The sequence below is a fragment of the Poromitra crassiceps genome (assembly GCF_964638095.1).
Source record: "Poromitra crassiceps genome assembly, chromosome: 29".
Lineage (NCBI taxonomy): Eukaryota > Metazoa > Chordata > Actinopteri > Beryciformes > Melamphaidae > Poromitra > Poromitra crassiceps.
This window is the reverse complement of record NC_139641.1, coordinates 10,524,461-10,546,451: the sequence shown is the minus strand read 5'-3', so window position 1 is coordinate 10,546,451 and position 21,991 is coordinate 10,524,461. Positions and strand designations below refer to the sequence as shown.

The window sequence follows — 21,991 nt, the reverse complement described above, 5'->3', positions numbered from 1 at the left end:
TACCTTCCCAGCTCAGTGATCTCTGTGTAATAGGACTCAAAGTTGCTCTTCCAGAGGACTTCACTGCCATCATCAGGGCTTCCTGGGAACACATTGTGATGAGCCTGGGTCAAGCATACAGTATAACAGTGATACTCAACCTGCGGCCCGGGGGCCAGATGCGGCCGCGACTGGGTGCAGAGTGGCCCCCCCGACCATTTTCTAATTCACAATGAAAACTAACATGAAATAAAGTTTGACTGAGCTCCAGCTAAATTGTCAAATACCGCCGTCTGCTCGCCACTCAGGCACTTATGTACCTAACTAACTTAACTTAACTATCCGGTGTGCACAAAAATGTCAGACTAAACTCCGGCTGACAGCCCAAAAACCTACAATCCGCTACTGTACAGAAAAAATAATATGAATGTTTGTTTGTTTGTTTGTTTGTTAACTGGCCCCTGGCCTCCTATCATTATACAGAAGTGGCCCCCGGACAAAGCAAGTTGAATATCCCTGCAGTGTAATGACACATTTAGATGAGCATACAAACTTAACAGTACACTGAATATCATCATACTCTCCCTTCCTTCCACTCCCATGGTCCCAACAAAACAGAAACAAACATTATATTACTGCACCGCACGCCTGCACACAGGTGCACATACATGCACCCACACACCCACCCATACCTACATATTGTATATAGAAACATACACAAAATTAAAATAAAATAAAATAAAATAAAATAAAGTCAAGTATCAGGGTCAAGTATTTTAAACTGTAGATCTAATTTATCCAAATGGATATACAGTACTAATCATATCGGAGTTTGAAATGTATTTCCAATAACAGAACTTTGCATTTTTAGCACAGGTGGGAATCGAACCCCTAACCCTGAGGCAGCGTTAGTACCATACTCGACCCATTAAGCCATACAAATCCAGTTCAATCACTGGCGCACACACACAGGTTCACACCATGACTCAACCCTCACCTGAGACTCTGAGGCTGGCACACACACACACACACACACACACACACACACACACACACACACACACACACACACACACACACACACACACACAGGTTCACACCATGACTCAACCCTCACCTGAGACTCTGAGGGTGGCACTGGCGCACACACACACACACACACACACACACAGGTTCACACCACGACTCCACCCTCACCTGAGACTCTGAGGCTGGCAGAGGAGGTGACCGAGCCTGTGACGTTTGTGGCAACACAGGTGTACAGCCCACTGTCCTCTACGGACACGCCCAGGATGCGCAGCGCTGCCTCTCCTGTCTCACTGCAGAGGAGGGGGAGGTCAGAGGGGACACGAGGAGGACAGAGGGGACACGCCATCAGACAACAGCCACCATGCTAGTTTGAGGTGTCCTGCTGGACTGAGAAATTGCTGTGATGATTACTATGTTTCTCTATTAGAGCATAATAGATATTAATAATAAATATTATTTCCCATGGTTGGTTCTGGCTGCAAAGAGGATCTTGCTACTTGTCCTCTCCCCTACTGACCTTATTCATACAGCCTTATGAACACTCAGTGTGGGAAACTACCTGGAAGATTGGTCAATAATTTAGAAAACTACACTGACTTCAACAAATACTGTAAGTAAGAACTTCAGGTATTCGATATGAGGCCTTTTTCTATAGAGGGTGATGTAGTCCTGTACTTCAACCTGTTACTAGGATGTCCCTATTGTGATGCTTTTCTCTCTCCATTGTTCTCTCTCTCTTCTGGTGTTAATCTCTATTACATAAGTGGTACTTCTCTGTATATATATATTTTTTAATATTTGCTATTTGTTATTTTAAGTAATAGACTAGGTCCCCGTTTCTGCAAATGCAATATGTTGTGGTTAATGGAGGCACCTCCAGGGATGCATTTGCTTGGTTCCTTTTCCAAATGAAGTCTACTTGACTATACTTACTGTAAACCAGAGCCCACAAACTACTCCCTTCTGGGGGGCAACTATAGTTGTCCTGCTTGTTTATATATTACAGTGTTTCCCACAGGATTTTGAGAATTTGTGGTGGGGGACCGCAGACCCCCTAGGGGGGTGCGGGGGCATGCCCCCCACCAGATTTTTTTAAACATTTTAAAGTAAAATACTGTACTTTGAGAAAGCTTAAGAGCAAAATTAAAAGGCTAGATCTATGAAGAACATGTCATCATTACTGTGCTGTGGGTTTACAATGACAAACTAAATTTCCCCCTATAGGTCAGGGATACTCAACTTGCTTTGCCACTTTCGTGAAATGATAGAAGGCGAGGGGCCAGTTAATAAACAAACAATATACATTTTTCTGTAGCGGATTGTAGGTTTTTGGGGTGTCAGCCGGAGTTTAGGCTGACAGTGTTGTGCACACCGGATAGTTAGTTAGGTTAAGTTAGTTAGGTTAAGTACATACATAAGTGCCTGGGTAGCGAGCAGATGGCGGTATTTGACAATTTAGCAGCTAAATCATACATTATTGAAAGATATTCCATATTCCAGACTGAAATGCTATAACAGAAGTATTGGCCAGAATTACATGAACATTTATTGGACACTTATTCAGCGGATATCTTGCATGTTGCGTTCAGGTGCACTGTAAAAAAAAAAAAAAAAAAAAAATTGGGTCAACATCTTATTGTGGCGGTCAAAATATTATTGTGGCGGCCCGCCACAAATTCCTTTATGTATGGGAAACACTGTATTATATAGTCTTTTAGAATCTTAGACTGGGTCAATTTTCAGAAAATCTGAACCCCGAAGGCAAATCATGTTAATTTATGGCATACATGCTTTTTAGGGGTATTGAAGGGTGCTGAGTTCAAATTTGCTGTATGCCCAGCTCAAAAATGGACGGAAATGCCTCAAAACCAAGATGGCCGCCCCCATCGGCATGAAATGTATTTAACTACATCTTTTTGACTAAACATGGTAGAAACTTGAATGAAATGTGCTTTTGTAGGTTTTCATATATGAGGAATCCAATACCATATCCTGTTTTGAGCTAAAATGTGAAGAAACTGTTTAAAACCATATACATTGCGGAAATTGTCATCTTTAGTGATGAATAATTCGTCAACCAAATAAGATCCAAAAGCAAGTTGGTCCTAGATGTTTAAGAATTATTTGATTACTTTGCAGTTTGTCTTTGAGATATGTCCAATGCTGTGATGGAACATTTGCCCCGCCCCCTCCCACAAACAAAGGCTCTACTCTCAGAAGGACAGAACCTTACGGAAAGGCTGTTTTGCTGAAGCAAAGGGAACAAAAAGAGCCTAGCTAACCTTACTGGCTAACGATAGTTAGCTAAATGAATATATAACGATATGTTAACACACTTCTTTTAAATGTATCTCTGAAATGGTCGGCTGGTGACCAAAAACATTGCTGAAGGAACAGACTGTAACATTACCCAAAAGACAATACGCAAAAAGTTAACAGGTAAGTCAACATCAGCAAAGATAGGAATATAATGTGATGCATTTTGTGTTGTTTGAATTATATTTTAGGATATTGCTGCATGAAGCTTATTTAGCTATCTAATGTTATCCAGTAGGGCCTGCCCATTGGTCCGACCTCCCATTAGTCCGACCATTAGCGTTAACATTAAGGTTGGGGTTTTGGGTTAGGGTTAGGGACATTGAGAGGTCAGACTGGGTTATGGTTAGGGTTAGGGTTAACGTTAAGGTTAGGGTTTGGGTTAAGGTTTGGGGTATGGGGTATGGGGTGCTCATATGAAAACAATAGTCGATACAGATGTGCTTCTTCTACTTCTGGCACACTATGACAGAATGGCATGTACACATCTCTACATGAAAGCTGGGACGTCCAAGGCTCCAAAGTATCTTCCAGTACATGAAATTCACATGTTGCTATCTGCTGATCAAGTGGACACACTACTTGCCTTCCATTCCCTCACTGGCTGTGATAGTGTGTCTCAGTTCAGTGGCCACAGCAAGAAAACGGCCTGGCAGGTGTTCCAGCAACATCACACGGATCTTATTGGCCTTGGCAAGGGCCCTCTCACAGACGACATAGCGATGTCAACAGAGAAATTCATCTGTAAGATGAATGGTGTGCCCGAGGTTGATAACTGCAACAACGCAAGAGTCAAGTTGTTTTGTAGAGGTCGTGCACAAGAGACTCTGCCACCAACCTCAAGATGCAGCAAAGTTTCACATCATGCTTGCACACTATCAAGCAATTGTCTGGAACCAAGCTCACTTGCCATATCCCGATCTTCCTCCAGTGACCGAAATGTGATGGATGCACCTTGATGGTCAGTTAGTGCCACGGCTACTCTCTCTGCCACCTATGCCGAAAGCATGCAGGGAGATCACCTCATGTGGTTGTTTGAAGGGGTGCCTCAGCCAACGCTGCAGCTGCAGGAAATTCCGCATGGAATGCATCGAGGCTAACCTGACGCTGCCAGATGGACGGTATAGCTCCACATACGTTTCACTAAACCAGTCGATCTGGGAATGCAGTAACCAGACCCGCTGACAGAGGCGGGCACTTTTTCCAAGCTACTTGGCAGGTGATTGGATGACCCATCTGTCTATCACCGCTGGTGGGTGTTAACTTCAACCAATCAGATCGCCGAAGGTGCCTGATCTCCGTGGTATTCATTGATTGAGTCCTCACCGTCGTAAAGTCACCTTCGAAGCATGAAGTTAGATTATAACGAACTAGTTGTGTGGCTTAGCCTTCCCAAATGTTGCCGTTAATTTTTTAGAATTTAATACATAGAATTGGGAACGTTACATTCAATTTCATTCAGACAGCCTGTCACTTCCACGGCGGCAGCCATGTTGACGAGTGAAAAGAACTACAAAGACCATGTACCCACTACTTGCCCAGACGAGCCTGAGCCCGCCTAAGGCTGCCGCTGATTCGTCGGGCCGGCATGGTTCGGCCAATCATCTTAACTGCCTGTGCATGACAAGATGGATTACGTCGAGAGAATCTCTTTTGATCTCGCGAGGTTATCCATCTTGCAAGCAAGGTTACATCGAGGCATGCAACTGCAGGAAACTTGGCAACACCTGCCGGAACACATTACATTACATTACATTACGTCATTTGGCAGACACTTTTATCCAAAGCGACTTACAATAACACATTTTTGTCAGCAATAGAGCAATCTACTATGGAGCACAGTATATGATAACTACAACTTCTGAAGGAACAGTGGTACAAGTTTAGGTTAGTGGTACAAGTTTGAGTTAGTTTTTTTTTTTTTTTTTAGAAAGAGAGAGAACGAAGTTAGATCAACAAGGGTCCAGATGGAGCCTGAAAAGGTGTGTCTTTAGTCTTTTCCGAAAGATCGGCAGTGATTCAGCTGTCCTGACCGAAGGTGGAAGCTCGTTCCACCATTGAGGTGCCAGGGACGAGAAGAGTCGAGATCGGGATGAGCGACTTTTGAGCCCCCGTAGCGAAGGAGGAGCGAGGCGACCTGCACTGGTGGAGGAGCGAAGGGAGCGCTGAGAGGTTTGGAACCTGACCATAGATTGCAGGTACAGGGGAGCTGACTGGTGTACTGCCCTGTAGGCCAGAACCAGTGTCTTGAATTTGATGCGGGCCGAGATGGAAAGCCAGTGGAGGTCCTGGAAGAGGGGAGTGACATGAGAGAATTTGGGTTGGTTGAATACCAAACGGGCTGCAGCGTTCTGAATGAGCTGAAGCGGTCGGATGTCGGTGGCAGGTAGGCCGGCCAGGAGCACGTTGCAGTAGTCCAGGCGGGAGATGATAAGTGACTGGACCAGGAGTTGAGTCGCTTCTCTTGTGAGAAAGGGACGGATCACTACTGATGACTGATGTGAGAAAGGGATGGATCACTACTGATGACTGGGAATAAGTTAATGTGTTCAATAAGTTCATCTACCTGACTGCAGGGTAAATAAAACCAACCATTTTTGCAATAAATATTTGCCTTTTATTTAAAAACTGAATGTGTCATTGTATTTGCCATATATGAAAACCTAAAAAAGGGTTACCCACTCAGGTTAATTGATGACATACATGGTTTGTAGAGGTACTGGACTCAACTCAATGCATATTTGAAAACCAAAGTAAGGAAAGTATTCACCTAGGATAAACCTGCTTCTGGATTTTATTAGTTTGAGTAAATAAAACCAACCAACTACCAAATTTTCATCACTAAAACGACCATTTTTCCCAATATTTATGAGTTTCAAGCAGTTTCTTCACATTTGATCTCAAATCAGAATATGGCAATGGATTTCTCATATATGAAACTATACACAAGCACATTTGATTCAAGTTTCTACCTTGTTTAGTCAAAAAGATATGTAGTTAAATACATTAAGCCCAGTGGTGGCGGCCATCTTGGTTTTGAGGCATTTCCGTCCATTTTTGAGCTGGGCATACAGCAAATTTGAACTCAGCACCCTTCAATACCCCTAAAAAGCATGTATGCCATAAATTAACACGATTTGCCTTCAGCACTTTATACAAGCACATTTTCAGGAATTCTGCCTAGTCTATCTGTACATTTGTGTCTATAATACTTATGTGTGTAAATTTTTATATAACTTCTTCTGTAATTGCTAATTGCTGAACACCTGGTGATCTGTCATGTATATTGATATGGGTATTTAAGACGGCGTCTGTCTGCCACTTCAGAAAGCGTCTGAGGAAGGGCCGGTGTGGCCCGAAACGTCACACTGGTTTGCAAATAAAAAAAAACCAACGGGAGCTCTTTTGGTGTGCGGATCGTTCTTTTTCACTGTAAGAACTTCAGGTATACCTAAGAAATGATCAAATTACTAACAATCTCAGGAACAGCAAACACAATTTAGCAGGGAAGCTACCTACTAGGATATATTCTGGAAGCTGATACTATATTAAAATGCGAAGCTATATCCTGCAAGGACAAGAGCAGATAACACCCTTTGATAACAGCCAATATGCATTCTGACCAGGTAAGCTATGAAGTTAGGAGTGTGCTGCTACAGTAGAATAGGTGAACTACAGTAAAGTTGTGTATTACTTGAAATATAAACAGTGTTCTTGTTTTGTTCTGTTAACCAATCCATGCAGTACAGAGGCCAGTAGAGGGAGACAAAGGTCTCATATACAGTACTGTATGGTAATTCAACTAATACCTCAAAAGTAATGTGGTAATGATTTTTCATGATAAAATGCTAAATGAAGCTCCTTTAAGAAATAGTTCAAGTCAGAACATAGCGTAAGCCCTCGTTCACACCATACGCCAAAGCAACGCTCAAGCTACGCTGAAGCCACGCAGCGGGGAGCTGTAGCTTGAGCGTTGCTTCGGCACGCAGTTTCATCTCGTCGTCCTTGTTAACAGGCCACTGTTCCTCTGTAATCTGGATATTCAGATCTCCTTCCCAATTCTCCTTAATCCGAGAAGTGTCCGCCCTGTCATCCAATAGAGTTGTGTAAAGGATAGATACAAGGTGGTACAAAGACACAATCTTCACAAGTTATAGGGATGAGGGAGGTGTTGGGTATCACTAGGTGTTATAAGGGTACTGGTTATTTTATTTTTATTTTTTGGGGGTTATTTTCTTGTTGCTTTTCAGTGTGTGTGTGTGTGTGTGTGGGTGTAAATATGCGTATATAATGAGTATTGTAGTCATATATTTAGATAAATATATGAATGTGTGTGTATATTAATATGTATATATGTATACATGTTATTGTATGATGTGTATATATTATATTTACATTTTCATATTATTATAAAATCTGAAACAGAATTACTAGTAAATATTACACAGTAGTGTATAGACAGGGTTAGACCAGGAAGCTTGTTATTATTTATTATTTATGGAGAAGGGGTGGGAGTTAATAAGTTTTACTTCTTCTCACTCCTTTTCGAATATGTATATATTCTATTTTTCTTTGTTTCTGAAATGGCTTTTATTTTATTATTTTGCTTTCATATTCGAAATAAACACTTCAATCAATCAATCAATCAATCAAGGTGGGAAGTATATGGTGAGAAGTTAACAATGGATCTAAGTACAGAATCAGCTAAATTCTCATATGATGGAATGTATTTTCGAACATAATGTCTTATCTGATAGTATCTAAATAAGTTTGACTTGGACAGTTTAAATTTTAGTGTGACACTCTTCAGACGCTACTGTTCAGCGCACCTTCAGCTCTGCTTCTGCATAGCACCTGGTGTGAACACAGCTTAACCCTCTGTCACCTGTAAGTGATGCTGTAGTGTCCGTCGTTGCTCAGGGTGTCGTTGTCAGGTCCCCGCCAGGTGACGGTGGCCCGGGGACGACCGCACGCTTTACACCTCAGAGTAACGCTGTCACCACTCTCACATGCCATGTCACTGACAGGGACGAGGAACTCTGGAGGAGCTAGAGAGAGAGAGAGGGTCATACTCAGTGTTGGGGCTAACTCATTACAAAAGTAACATATTACATGTAATATATTACTTTTAGCAGTAACTCAGTAATATAACTTATTACTTATAGGATTTCAGTAATATTATACCAGTTACTTTGTCAAGTAACTCAAGTTACAAATTGAGTTACATTTCTGTAATCAAAGCACATATTTAAAAGAAATTCCTAATCAAACTGTGTTTTTATGCAAATAATGACAATAATAAAGGAAAAGGATAACATTTAGAATTTTGGATTGTTTACACTGACTTCAAGACGGTTTAAATTATTTTTCGGGATGTTTCGGGGTGGTGATGTCATTCTGCTACTGCTGTTGTTTTGGTAAAAGTAATGCAAAAGTAGTGTAATAAGTAACGAGTTACTCTACACAGACGGTAATATTGCAAAGTAACTTATTACTTTCAAATGAAAGTAACTAGTAATATGTAGTATATTACATTTTGAAAGTAACTTGCCCACCACTGGTCATACTGTATCTGAATCAGTCTGAAATCCAAATCCCTACACACGATACACACAAACATGCGCACTCCTTGCCCAAAAGCGATGGTGTGTACGTACCATCATAGATGTAGTTGGGATTCAGAAGCTGAAAGAATAAAATGAGAAGAGAAGATTGGGTTTCTTGAAGTTCACAGTTCTTAAAGACAGGACAACAGCAACACATCCGTCCATAATCAAACTCAGTCGACGCTGTGTCTTCTCACTCTACCTTGACAGACACTTTGTTGGCCAGGCCGTCCTGAGACTTGCGGAAGCCGTTCTCCACCTTGCTCTCCTTCCTGCTCTCCTTGTCGCGCTTCTCAGACTTGCGGCGGATGCGGAGCGCTGTGTGCCATGATAACGATTTTCTAAATCACACGGAAAAAAAGAGAAAACATTACGATTTTTCAATTGATTGATTGATTGATTTAGGTGTCATGCTCTCGTCGAGCCCAACCCAAACGGGTTTCCAAGACACACATTAAAATACAATAATAATACATCATTGACACATGTACATTGGTACAATTAAATAAAAACAGATGATTGATTGATTGATTTTTATTTATGGATATAGAGAAGACAATTTACAAAAGAAAATTCCAAAGGATAACATGTTAAAGTGAGAACACTTATTTCCAACATGGTCCCTGCTGTTGTAGGACAGAACGCACAACACATAACATGTAAAAAGTCAGTCATATCAATATACAATTTCTAATCAATATACCATTTCTTATCCGTAACCAGACACCTAAAATCATTAAAACAAATAACAAAACAAAAACATGAAAATCGGCAACAATTTCAGAGAACCAAATCCAAGAACAAAAACAACAATATCACTAATTAAAAACACTGTTTTGCTGGCGGCAAAACCTGTCCTCTAGCTAGCCACTTTACTCCAAAGATGATCCCGGACCTGCCTTCTAAAGACACCTCTCGACTCTGACAGCTTGATACCTACCACAAACAAACTCTGCTGTGGGGAAGGTTCCTTTTTTAAAGCATAACTCAAGTTTCACATAATCGTCCAATTCAAAGAAGTCAGCATAAATGGAGGACATTTGACTAAAGAGTACTTCCCTAGCGTCATTATAAGCAGTACAATAGAACAGGAAATGAATTTCATTTTCAATTTGGCGTAATTTACATAGTAAACAGATTCTATCTTCTTCAGGTGTTGCTTTATACCTACCAGTCTCTAGTGCTGATGGAAGAGTTCCAGAGCACAGTTGGGCACACAGGGATCTTTTGCGTCTGTTCAAGTCAAACTTCACATAGGGCTCTACACTGTAACTGTCTTTTATGAGACGATAGGTTCTTAATTTTGGTTTAAGAACTTCAAAAATCAGCGTAATCTAAGATTTTCGAGATGATATCACGCATGCTTACTTACTTGATGGTTCCTTCGGGGAGTTCGGGGGTGATGGAGGTCGAGGTGTGTCCCAATACGTAGCCAGGGATCCAGCCCTCGGCGGCGGGACAGTGCTCGTTGGAGGCCCGGTACACCAGGAACATGTTCTGCTGGTTGCTGGCCAGCATCTGGACCACCTCGCCCTGCACCACGCTGATCTCATCCTCCTTCACCGCCACGTAGTCCTGCGTCACCAGCATGGTGGACACACTGCTGCTGCTACTGCTTTCACTCTGTTGGAGGAGGTGGGCAGAGGTTTGAACAACAGAGTTGTCATGCTTCCTCCGATACATGTGCAGTCGCCAGCCACTTCTTTTCACCTGACAGCGAGGCATTTCACCGGCAGGACGTGGTGCGTGGGAGGATCATGCTACTACCCTCCCCCGCGCCCCATCCGGACCAGAGGGGGCACTAGCGCAGCGACCAGGACACGTACCCTTAAGCCAGCTTTCCAACTGCAGATGCGGCCAATCGTGCCTGCATGGACGCCCGACCAAGCCGGAGGTAACACGGGGGCTTGAACCCGCGACCCTCATGTTGGTAGGCAGGGAATCTACCGCTGCACTACCCGGACGCCCTACATGCATGTCCACATTTCCATGTGCACGCATAGAGACAGTCCGCATGTCTGGGAACGCCCACAAAATGTTGAACGGCTGGCGCGCAAGTGGGGTAAAACCGCCGATATATCTCAATGGGCTGACTCACCAAAAGACGGTGCTGCGGCTCTAAACTACAGGTTTGGGGGTTCTAGAGCAGAACACAAGACGTCTGCTCAGATGTGCGTTTACTGCACTGGTTAAATCCCCGATCGTGTCTGCCTGGGCTAGGCTATCAGCTAAATTCTAACTTTGCTGACTGGATAGAACGGGGTTTTTACCCCACCCTGACCACGCCCCCAGGCTAACCCAGCATCTATTGTGGGCATTCCTAGAGCCTGTATGGGCGTTCCCAGACATGCGGACTGTCTCTATACATCCATTTGTACTGTACATACTGTTAGCAGATAATAATAATAATAAACATCATAATAACTAGAAGTCATACATCACCTAACTGTATGGGCATACATAGTGAGGATACACACACGCATGCACATGTACACATATACTTTATTGGATGCTGAGGAGGTGAAATAGGTGTATTAATTAGTTCCACAATCAAATGCTTCATTTGATTGACAGTAACACACAAAATGGCCCCGCGGCGCTAACATCCCTGATCTCATGCGCTGAAGGAAGCATTATGTGGTTAGAGCAAGATTAGGACAATCGCTTATGTCTACAGTCAGTGATGACCTGCTGGTCTTCTTCTAAAGCCATGGAGATGTTCTCCAGGAGGTGTCAAACACAAGGTGTGATCCACCAGCCAGGTCAGAGACGGATGGTTTGTGTTTCTCAAAGAAAGAGAGAGAGACTGAAATCAAGTCGAGGATTTCCAAACCGAGAAGAAACACAGAAGGCTGTTTTATCATCAGCCGGAAGAAAGACAGAGTAGCTGGAATTGAAGCAAAGAGCCGCTGGTGTCGGCTTGAGGAGCTTGAGGAGCTTGGAGACTAAAACCAGCTTGGCAGGAGATGGAGAGAAAGGAAGGAAGTATACAATAGAAAGTGAAACAGATCTTCATACATGATGAAGTTTGGACGGAATAGACATTTGTGATGACTGCAGGATCAACTGCTTGAGAGGATTTCCATGTAACAACGGACAAAGGTGAAAGAGAAGTGGATGTTGTTTTGTGACCATTAGTGCCTATTAGCTGCAGTTGAGAAGCAAACGTACTGTAGCTGACAGAGAACGCTTAAAGCAGCTACGAGCAAGATTTTCGATTGTTATTAAACAGTCTAAATGTAATATCGATGCATCACATCTTACCTCTAATAGTAGACGAGACCAACGCCGAGTAGTCTCGCTTGAACCCCGAGTGAATCGGCCGGGGCAGATCAGGAAGTGAAATGAAACGGTTTGCGGCGGCCACTTCGGCCATAACCACAAAATAACAAAATTACTTCCAAACAAACTGTTAGAATATAACGAGAGATGTTCGCGAGAGTAGCAAGCCCCTGCATGGCGTTCTCCGTGTTTATGGTCTGTCGCTAGGCAGAGCGAAACGGTTGAAGGCAGGCAGCTGCCGTAAACCGTTTCGTTTCACTTCCGGGTTTATCCGGCCCGCCGGTAGACAGACACAGACTCTATAATCATCAAGAGAGCAATCTCTGATTCACACGGCTTTGGCCTCAGCTACTATTATAGGTAAGATGTGATGCATCAATATTATAATTATACTGCTTAATAACAATCGAAAATCTTGCTCGTAGCTGCTTTAAGATGGCAGATATCACTAAGCTGCTTTATCAGCCAGACTCTCACACTGTTAGTACCAATCTGAAAGAGTCAGAAAACACTCACAATCACACACACAAACACACGTTGTAGTAGTGACCAAGTTAGTGCGCTTAATCTCCAGTGTTTCAGCAGCAGTAGTAGTAGTAGTAGTAGTAGTAGGAGTAGTAGTAGACATGTACAAGCCATTCTCAGAGCCAGCGGCAGGATGACTGACTGTCCAGCCGGTGAGGAGTGGGGTTAGTGACTAGTGAGTAGTAGCACTCGGGCCGCACAGAAGCCTGGGCCTCGATTTGGACATCTTACCCCGTTGCTCTGGGTGGAGTGTATGGACTGCTCGCTGGTGGAGGAGCAGGTGCTCATGCGGTCTATGTCCTTACTGTGGGTGGAGTGGCGATGGTGAGAGGGCATCCCGTGGCCTCCTCTGCCCACAGAGTCCCCACTGTCACCGGGGTAGGAGAAGGAGCCAGGCCGGCTGGCGGGGGAGGGAGGCATGGCCGGGACCATAGCCCAGAAAGAGTTGCCTTTGTGGGCCGGGCTGCTGGGGTCAGGGGCCTCCTTCCCCTGACCTCCTCCTCCTCCTCCTCCTCCTCCTCCTCCTCCTCCAGGGGACTGAGGAGAAGTCAGAGGCAAAACCGTCCCGACGACTCGAGGGTTTCTGAGAGGCAGATTCAGCAGCGGAGCCACGGCCATCTGCGGTATATTAGCCGTCGGGTGGTGTCTCTGGGGTTCCTCGCAGCCTCGCCGCGGGCCCTGCTGCCTGGGGCTGCCCTCGCCGCTGCTGCTGCCCGACGACCTGTTACTGTTATTACTGTTACTTCCGTCCAGCACCCTCATCGTCTCAGGGACCTCTGAGGAGGCTAACAGCTCCCCGTCTGGGTAGGGGTTAGGGGGGAGGAGGGACGGAGGAGATGGGGTCTGGGGGCGGCTAGGCGGTTGCGACCACGTACCTGCTGATCGGTCGGGCCCCTCGGAGGGGCCCTGGGGGGGGTGGTGGTGGTGGACGGGCTGGGGGAGGCGCGAGGAGGGCTGGGGGATGCGGGAGGGTCGGGAGCGAGGGCCACCGCAGAGAGAGGAGGAGCTGCTGCCCCCGGATCCTCCAGAGCCACCTCCTCCTCCTCCTCCTCCTCCTCCTCCTCCTGCCAGGCCTCCAGCACTGCTGCTGCTGCTGCTGCTGGGTGGACCAGAGCCACCTCCACCCACGTGGTTCCTCTGGTACTCGATGGGAGATGTTAGTGCTGTGAAGATAAGACCGAAGATGGATTATTTTCCATATTGATTGCAAGTCCTTCATTTTGGTGCATGTGTACTAGAGCCCGACCGATATATCGGTCCACCGATATTATCGGCCGATAGCCGATATATCGGTATCGGCCGATATGTTGGCCGATATGCCGATATTTTTTTATTTTGTATTTAAGTCATAGACAACACGTTGTGTATATTTGATCTTTTTTCTTAATTTAAGTTATATTTTATATTTGTTCTATTTGTGTTTTTCTATGTCTAGTTATTTATAATTATTAAATCCCCAGTTCAGTTTACTGTTTCATTGCATTGGTGTCATTTTGGACAATAAAGTTTATTGATAAGCTGTAAAATATCCTGCCTACATTACATATCTTAAGTCATGTCAAGTCATATCTTTGTCAAGTGTTTGATATTTGAGGGATCACTGCAAAAACATTGTGTAATATAATGTGTATATTTAATATAAGAATATCGGCCGATATATCGATATCGGAATTTTTTTACTCCCTAATATCGGTATCGGCATCGCCCTAAAAAATTCAGTATCGGTCGGCCTCTAATGTGTAACATTGCATAGTCAAACAATTATAATACCCCCCTGTCTCTTACCGTTGAGGAAGTTGCGCTGGTTCTCCAGTATCTGGCTGACCTGGTGGATCCAGGCCTGACTGACCCCGGGACTGGCTGAATGGAGGGTGTACCGCTCCATGCTGCCACTAGACGACCTGGAGGTCAGTGTGAACTTGCCGGGGTCTTCTGGGCTTTCCTCCAGACCCAACCAGCTCACCTGGGGGGAGATAGAGAGAGAAGATGGGAGGGAGAGAGGGAGCGAGGGAGGGTAGGAGATGAAATGACAGAATAGAGTGGAGAAAGGTAAGAACAGGAGTTTGACATTGCATTTATGAATGATCCGCCTAAAGCTGCGTTCACACCGACCTATTAAAGTTTTTCGCTGGCATCGAGTTTACATACAAAGTCAATGCAAACGAGCGATTGAGCGTATATTCACCCGGGAGAAAAATCGCTGGGCGTCCGAGCGACAGAGACAGAGCGATAGGGAGAAAATACGCTCGTCGCCCCGAGATGAAATATCCCAACTCGAGCGAAATTACGCTGGCATCAGTCGCTCGCTGTTCAACGCTGATTGGCTGCCGTGTGAGAGCGAGTCAAGGATCACACTGGCTTGGAACAAACCGCTGGTTTATTGTGTGGCAACAAACCGCATTGACAGCTGATTGACAGGCTGACAGCTGACATGAAGTGAAGTCTGTACTACCGGTATAGAGCTCGCATTAGGAGCACGCTGATAGGCTTAGCTTGTAAACAACTACGGTGGCTCGTAGTGGACAAATATCATGACATTGCGTAACGTTATAGCCCCCAGATGTCCGTCAATTATTGTGCCTGTTGACGAGCGATTTAAACACAGCGACAGAGCGATTCCAAAGAGTTGAATCAAGCGACAGAGAGAAAAATAAATATCTCAGTGTGAACACAGCTTAAGTGAACATGTAATCCAATGATGTCTGTCTCTATGGAGTTTCATCATGTATTTATGTGAGGCTTAAAACTTGTTCTTCACATAAACGTTTGACTCTTTCCCCCCCATTTCAGTAAGTAGCGCTCACCTTGATGCTGTTCTTGAAGAGGTAGCCAGGAGCCGTGTAACCCTTCTTTTTGTCCAACGGCTCGCTGAAGATGAGGATCTGCTCAAAGAGGAAGACTCTCCTCTCCTTCATCCTGGACAGAAGTCCATCTTGGTCTGAGACCATGAAGGTGTCCTGGAGGAGCAATCTGCCCTGGGCCACAATCTTTCCCTGAAGAGGAGGAGGAGAGCAGAGGGAGAGGGAAGAGAGGAGGCGAGAGGGTACAACAGGATATCAGAAGAGACACGAGTAGAGGAAAGAATACTCTGATACCACTTTCATACCAATGACTAGGTTTGGATCAGGGTTACCTGTACTTGACCCACACCACATGCTTAATCCCTGGTCATGACAACCCGGGAGAGATGCATAACAATTAGAATAGGCTATTAGCATAATAAATAGCAACCCTGGCGGTTCCATTCACACTGAAATTAACCCTTGTCCGTTAACCCAGGGATACTCAACTTGCTTTGCCCGGGGGCCACTTTCGTGAAATGATAGAAGGCCAGGGGCCAGTTAATAAACAATCAAAATACATTTTTCTGTAGCGGATTGTAGGTTTTTGGGTGTCAGCCGGAGTTGAGTCTGACAATGTTGTGCACACCGGATAGTTAGTTAGGTTAAGTTAGTTAGGTTAAGTACACACATAAGTGCCTGGGTAGCGAGCAGACGGCGGTATTTGACAATTTAGCAGCTAAATCATAGATTATTGAAAGATATTCCATATTCCAGACTGAAATGCTATGACAGAAGTGGAGTATTGGCCAGAATGACATGAACATTTGGACACTTATTCAGCGGGTATCTTGCATGTTGCGTTCAGGTGCACTGTAAAAAAAAAAAAAACATGTTTTTTTTTTTGCAATTCCATCGCGGGCCGCATGTGGTCCGCGGGCCGCAAGTTGAGTATCACTGCCTTAACCCTTTCATAGCCCAAATCAACCTGGGAAGAACCCTGCTTTGACCCCTGCTGTGAAAGGGGTATTAGGCAGAGGTATCAAAGAGACTTTTGTCTATTTTGCTGTGGAGAAACATCATGGCCGTCTCCAGCACTTTGTGAACATTGTGCATACAACAAGGGAGAAAATCAATCTGTTACAGCTGAAAAACTAGTTATAGTGAAGCTGTGAAAAATATGTAGACGACACTGACACCTAGTGACAGATGTGTAAACTATTAAACCACACACACACACACATTTAAAAATTAATTTAAATGTGAAAAATATGTTATGTTTAATTTACCTAAAAGCAAGAGGTCCTTATGTGCTCAGTTACGATGTGGTATTCTGCCTTTACATATTGAAACAGGCAGATACAGAGGGACGGTGGAGGAGGATAGGATTTGTGAATATTGTGAGTTGAAGGAAGTGGAGAATGAATTTCATTTTATTTTGTATTGCCCATTGTATCATGACTTACGAGAGATACTATTTAAAAAAGTTCACTCCCCTGAGCTAAACCTGTTAGACTTTGAAGAAGGCGCCATACTTGAATTTCTTTTTGATAACATCTTTGCTTTTTCCGAATATATTTCATATGCGTGGGATAGGAGGAGAAAGATGACCTATGATAGATAATTCATATATTTTACTTACTACATATTGTAGTAAAATTTGTGTGTTCTGCTGTCGATTTCCTGAGTGTACTGTTTCGCTGCTGATGGAGTATGCACCGGAATCGATATGGTAATTTACTTTATGTTGATGTGTCTGATAATCCCATGTGGGATGGGTCATGTAATTTGTCCTGACACATAAATAAAACTTTCATTCATTCATTCATTCACACACACACACACACACACACACACACACACACACACACACACACACACACACACACACACACACTTCCAAGAGAGAATAAAGAAAGCCGCCTTACATCAAAGCCTTGAAGGCGTCCGACGTTCATCATGTCATTGCAGCGCTTGGGCACCACACACATGACCTCCACAGCTTTCTAAGGTGACGCAGGAGAAGAGAACCAGCGTTTAGAGACTAAAGGCTGCTTGGATGTCAGCAAAGCAGAAAGACAGAAGAATTGCAAAGGCACATTTTATGTTCTTCAAACTCTTCCGGACTGAAATACAGTCAGTGTTGGGCAAGTTACTTTCAAAATGTAATATACTACATATTACTAGTTACTTTCATTTGAAAGTAATAAGTTACTTTACAATATTACTTTCTGTGTAGAGTAACTCGTTACTTATTACACTACTTTTGCATTACTTTTACCAAAACAACAGCAGCAGCCGAACCATCCCGAAAAATTATTTCAACCGCCTTGAAGTCAGTGTAAACAATCCAAAATTCTAAATGTTATTCTTTTCCTTTGTTATTGTCATCTGTAGTGGTTATTTGCATAAAAACACACAGTTTGATTAGGAAATTATTGTATCTTTTTTAAATATGTGCTTTGATTTAATAAAATGTAACTCAATTTGTAACTTGAGTTACTTGACAAAGTAACTCAAGTTACTTAACTGGTATAATATTACTGCAATCCTATAAGTAATAAGTTATATTACTGAGTTACTGCTAAAAGTAATATATTACATGTAATATGTTACTTTTGTAATGAGTTACTCCCAACACTGAATACAGTGCAGCACGTCTTACCTCCAGCTCTGCTGTGTCCGCTCCAGCCTTCTTGTAAATCTTATGAAGATCCTGTAAAACAGTATAAAAGTCAACAATGATCTTCATTCTGTGGATACTTTCCAGTCTGGATGAATGATGCGTTGTAGAGTATGAAGCCGTGTTGTGTGGTTGTATTGACCTTCAGTAGGAGCTGGTACTTCATGATGCGTTGCACAGGTTTGATCAGCAGGTCAGTGATCTGCAGTCTGTGGCCCAAACGCTGTTTAAGGTCCTGGTGAAAAGACAACATGACAATATCCTCTTTAGGAAATACTATTTGTGGGGTTTAATACTGCATGAACAACGAGCTAGGGGGCGGCTGTAGCTCAGGAGGTAGAGCGGGTCGTCCACTAATCGCTTTGGATGAAAGAGGTCGGTGGTTCGATTCCCAGCTCCTCCAGTCTGCATGTCGAAGTGTCCTCGGGCAAGATACTGAACCCCAAATTACTCCCGATGGTGTGCCAGCACCCTGCTTGGTAACCTGCCACCAACGGTGTGTGAATGGGTGAATGTACCTACTGATTGTAAAGCGCTTTGGATAAAAGCGCTATATAAATGTAGGCCATTTACCATTTACCTAGAAGAGACATTGATACTAGCAACAATTAGAAGATAACAGCCAAAAGTTAAACATGGGCTATCTCTAATTGGCTAGCTCAGAGGTTCTCAAATGTTTTTCAGCCAAGGACCCCTTACAAGATAGAAAATATACCAGGGAGCCCCTCAATTCTGATTTGTGATTTTGGGCTAAGCTTAATTGTTTCCCACGGTAACGTGCTTGACTTTTAAATTGATCGGTTTGTTGAATTAGAATGTAATCCATGAGCCATTTTAGATTTAAAGCATCAACTATTTTCATTTAACTATGTAGCTTTTGCAACAACAAAAAAAGTTTTTATTTTTATTTTCCTGAAAACTTTTCGCGGACCCCCTAGCAAAGTGCCACGGACCCCTGGGGGTCCCCGGACCGCCATTTGAGAACCACTGGGCTAGCTATATTTGACAGCACAAGTAAGTGCAGGGTGGGGTATTCAGCGTCTGTTCCAACACAGGGGTCAAACAGTTACTTCCTGTTGTGTTTCCACTTCCTGTGACAGCACAGTACTAGTGAGCAGGTCAAACAGGAAGTCACAACACAACTGGGTCAAGTGGGCGGGGCTACATAAGGTGAATACAGGTATAAAATGGTTTTGATATTCTCACTTCAAAGTAAGTGTCGATGTACTCCGACACGATGTGCTCAGACTTGGGCTTGTTCTGGCAGTACACGATGTACATGTGCAGCCTCCGCTCCTGCAATAGCAACAAAAGCAGAAGTAGACAAACATTACAGGTTAGAGTTAAGTTAAGGGTCATCTTAAAATGATTACTCACTCAGAGCACACTTTACTTCACACGCAAAACACATCCGTGATACAAAGAGAGAAAAAATAAAGACATTGCCATTGATTAAGCTTACAGCAGGGGTTTTCTGAGAGTCTGAGACTGTGGGCCTCCCCCCAGACAAAGCTTGGTCGTTTAATTCCTGCATGCCTAATATGGGATCAGGATTATCTTATTTGATCCCTTAAGGCCATGTTCACATTACAGGCAAATCTGATTGGCTGATAAAGTCATTAATCATCATTATCTTGATTGGTTTCCCAAATCTGATTTGGGAGTGTGTCCGCACTGCCACAAATCTGATTCTCAAGTCGGATCTGTGTGTCCAGACCTAAACAGCCTATCTGCATGGGTTGCTATGGTAACGACGTGGGCATCAGTAAATACGTACGTTGGTGACGTGGTTTTCCTGCGCAGAAGCATTTGACGATGAGTTGCGAGCGACGTTCAAATCAGATTTGGTGGATCTGCGCGTCCGCACTCAAGTCACATCAGTCGAAAGCAGATTGGAAACTACCTCCATATGTGATTTAGGACAAGTGACACAAATCAGACTTGGAGCATCCAGACTCATAAAACCAATCTGGATAGAATCATTAATAGGTCATTAAAGTTCACAAATCAGATTTAGCCTCCTAGTCTGAACATGGCCAAAATCTCCCTTTTTTTCTTTGACAGTAATCACCACTGGGTCGCTGAAATGACCGAGTGGTAATTAAAAGAACATAGACACTCAAAAATTGTGCCAAGATAGCCTGATATTGCCGTTTGACACAATTCAGACTACACCGAATACATAAAAAGGTCTATTCTGAAGCCATTTATGAGTTTATTTTTTATTTATTCTTATTTATTCTATGACCGGGCGTTTGGGGCGGCCGCCCCTACACTCTGGAATGCACTTCCTCCGGTCCTGAGATCGGCTGCCTCCCTCAACCTGTTCAAGGGACACCTGAAGACACACTTATTCAAGCAGGCATTTGAACAGTCTTAGGCCGATCATCACCTCACTGTCTTCTTGTACTTGTTTGCATGTTGTTTTTAACACATTCACTGCCAACAGTTTTTTTTTACTGTAGGTAGCTTCTGCCAAGGTTTTTTTTTTCTTTTTTCTGGCTCATCTTTCAAGAGCCGAGGATTATTTTCTGCTAGTATTTTGTGAACACAAAATATCTCAAAAGAACTAATAGAATGTGTGCTTTCTCTGTCTAAAAGAGTTAGTTTGTAGAGTTAGTAGTTATGTAGGCATTAGCAGTTGAATACAGCATGGTTTCAGCGTCTGAAAATTTAAGCTGAGATAAACGGCTTTTTGTGAAATTCGATAGAACAGTCACTTTAACCATTTATTTTTGGCATCAGTAAGACGTCAGACATCTAAACAATAGTTTTGAACAGTAATTTCCTCCATAACAGCAGGAAACCCCCCTCTCCTTCAAACTCCTCCCTCCGTGTGTGTTCTCCTCCTCCCTCCGTGGCTGCAGCGTTTGTCACAAGCGAGTTTCTGCTGTCTGTGCTGCCTGGCTGCCCGGCTGCCCCTCGTCGGGCGAGTCTGGATGGGGCTTGCTCGTTTCTTGGGGTTTGGGTTGAGAGCTTTGATGAAGCTTTTGCGATTCTGGTCTTATTTATGCTGCGTGTTTCAAAGTGTGTTGCACCCATAATCTATTATGCAAATTTGCAATCCCCCACCGCCAGCTCCCTGCCCGAAAGCGAAAGCGTTTTCGCCAATCCATTTTCATGAGAATGGCTTCCTCACGCGGCTGTTTTTTCTTGGCTTTCTCTCGTCTGGAGAGCACTGTCGCCACTTAGTGGGTCGGTAAAATAGATTATACACATTCAATACCTCCCATATTTTTATAGGAGATGTAAAAGGGTTCGATCGACGTCCCACCGTCAAAAAAAAAGATATCTCGTCCACGGCAGTCAACCGTTGGTTTCTGCTTGACGAGATATCTCGTCCACGGCAGTGAACGTGTTAAGATTTTATCCTACTTTTGCTCTGTAAGCCCACCATTTTATGTTACTATTATGCCCTAGTGCCATGTAGGCCTATAATGTTTTTGACTGACATATTATGTACAGCACTCTGTGCATTCGTGCTGGGAGGGGTGCTTTAGAAATAAACTTTTACTTACTTACTTACTATGTGATCTCTTTTTGATGACTAATGTAATAACTAATATTTGTTCACTTCCATTCACTGAGGCTTCACTGGAACTGCTTGGAGCCCCCCTGGGGAGTCCCACCTCCCACTTTGAAAAGCCCTGGCACATGTGAACAGCCTTGACCCATTCCCATTTGCTGTAAATGAAATCAATGCAAAAAAAAATATTCTTCTTCTAAATCAATTATGGAAATTTATTTTGTCTTCTTTCCCACCTGTTTGACAAACAGAGGAGCCAGCCTAT

General features: G+C 43.6%; 1 protein-coding gene across 1 annotated transcript in view; it reads right to left on the bottom strand.

Annotated features, from left to right (window-relative positions):
- The window catches only part of LOC310800189 (triple functional domain protein-like), a gene marked incomplete at its 5' end in the record, with an annotated part of 227,964 nt that overhangs the window by 5,780 nt on the left and 200,193 nt on the right, over positions 1-21,991 (bottom strand). The window contains 14 exon segments of the mRNA XM_083662774.1: positions 4-82; positions 1,177-1,298; positions 8,210-8,372; positions 8,982-9,009; positions 9,133-9,271; positions 10,303-10,553; positions 12,969-13,900; positions 14,523-14,700; positions 15,542-15,730; positions 17,446-17,523; positions 18,183-18,233; positions 18,343-18,435; positions 19,407-19,496; positions 21,963-21,991. The exon segment at positions 21,963-21,991 is cut by the window's right edge and continues 41 nt beyond it. Of these exon segments, the coding sequence (XP_083518900.1) occupies positions 4-82; positions 1,177-1,298; positions 8,210-8,372; positions 8,982-9,009; positions 9,133-9,271; positions 10,303-10,553; positions 12,969-13,900; positions 14,523-14,700; positions 15,542-15,730; positions 17,446-17,523; positions 18,183-18,233; positions 18,343-18,435; positions 19,407-19,496; positions 21,963-21,991 (2,422 nt within the window).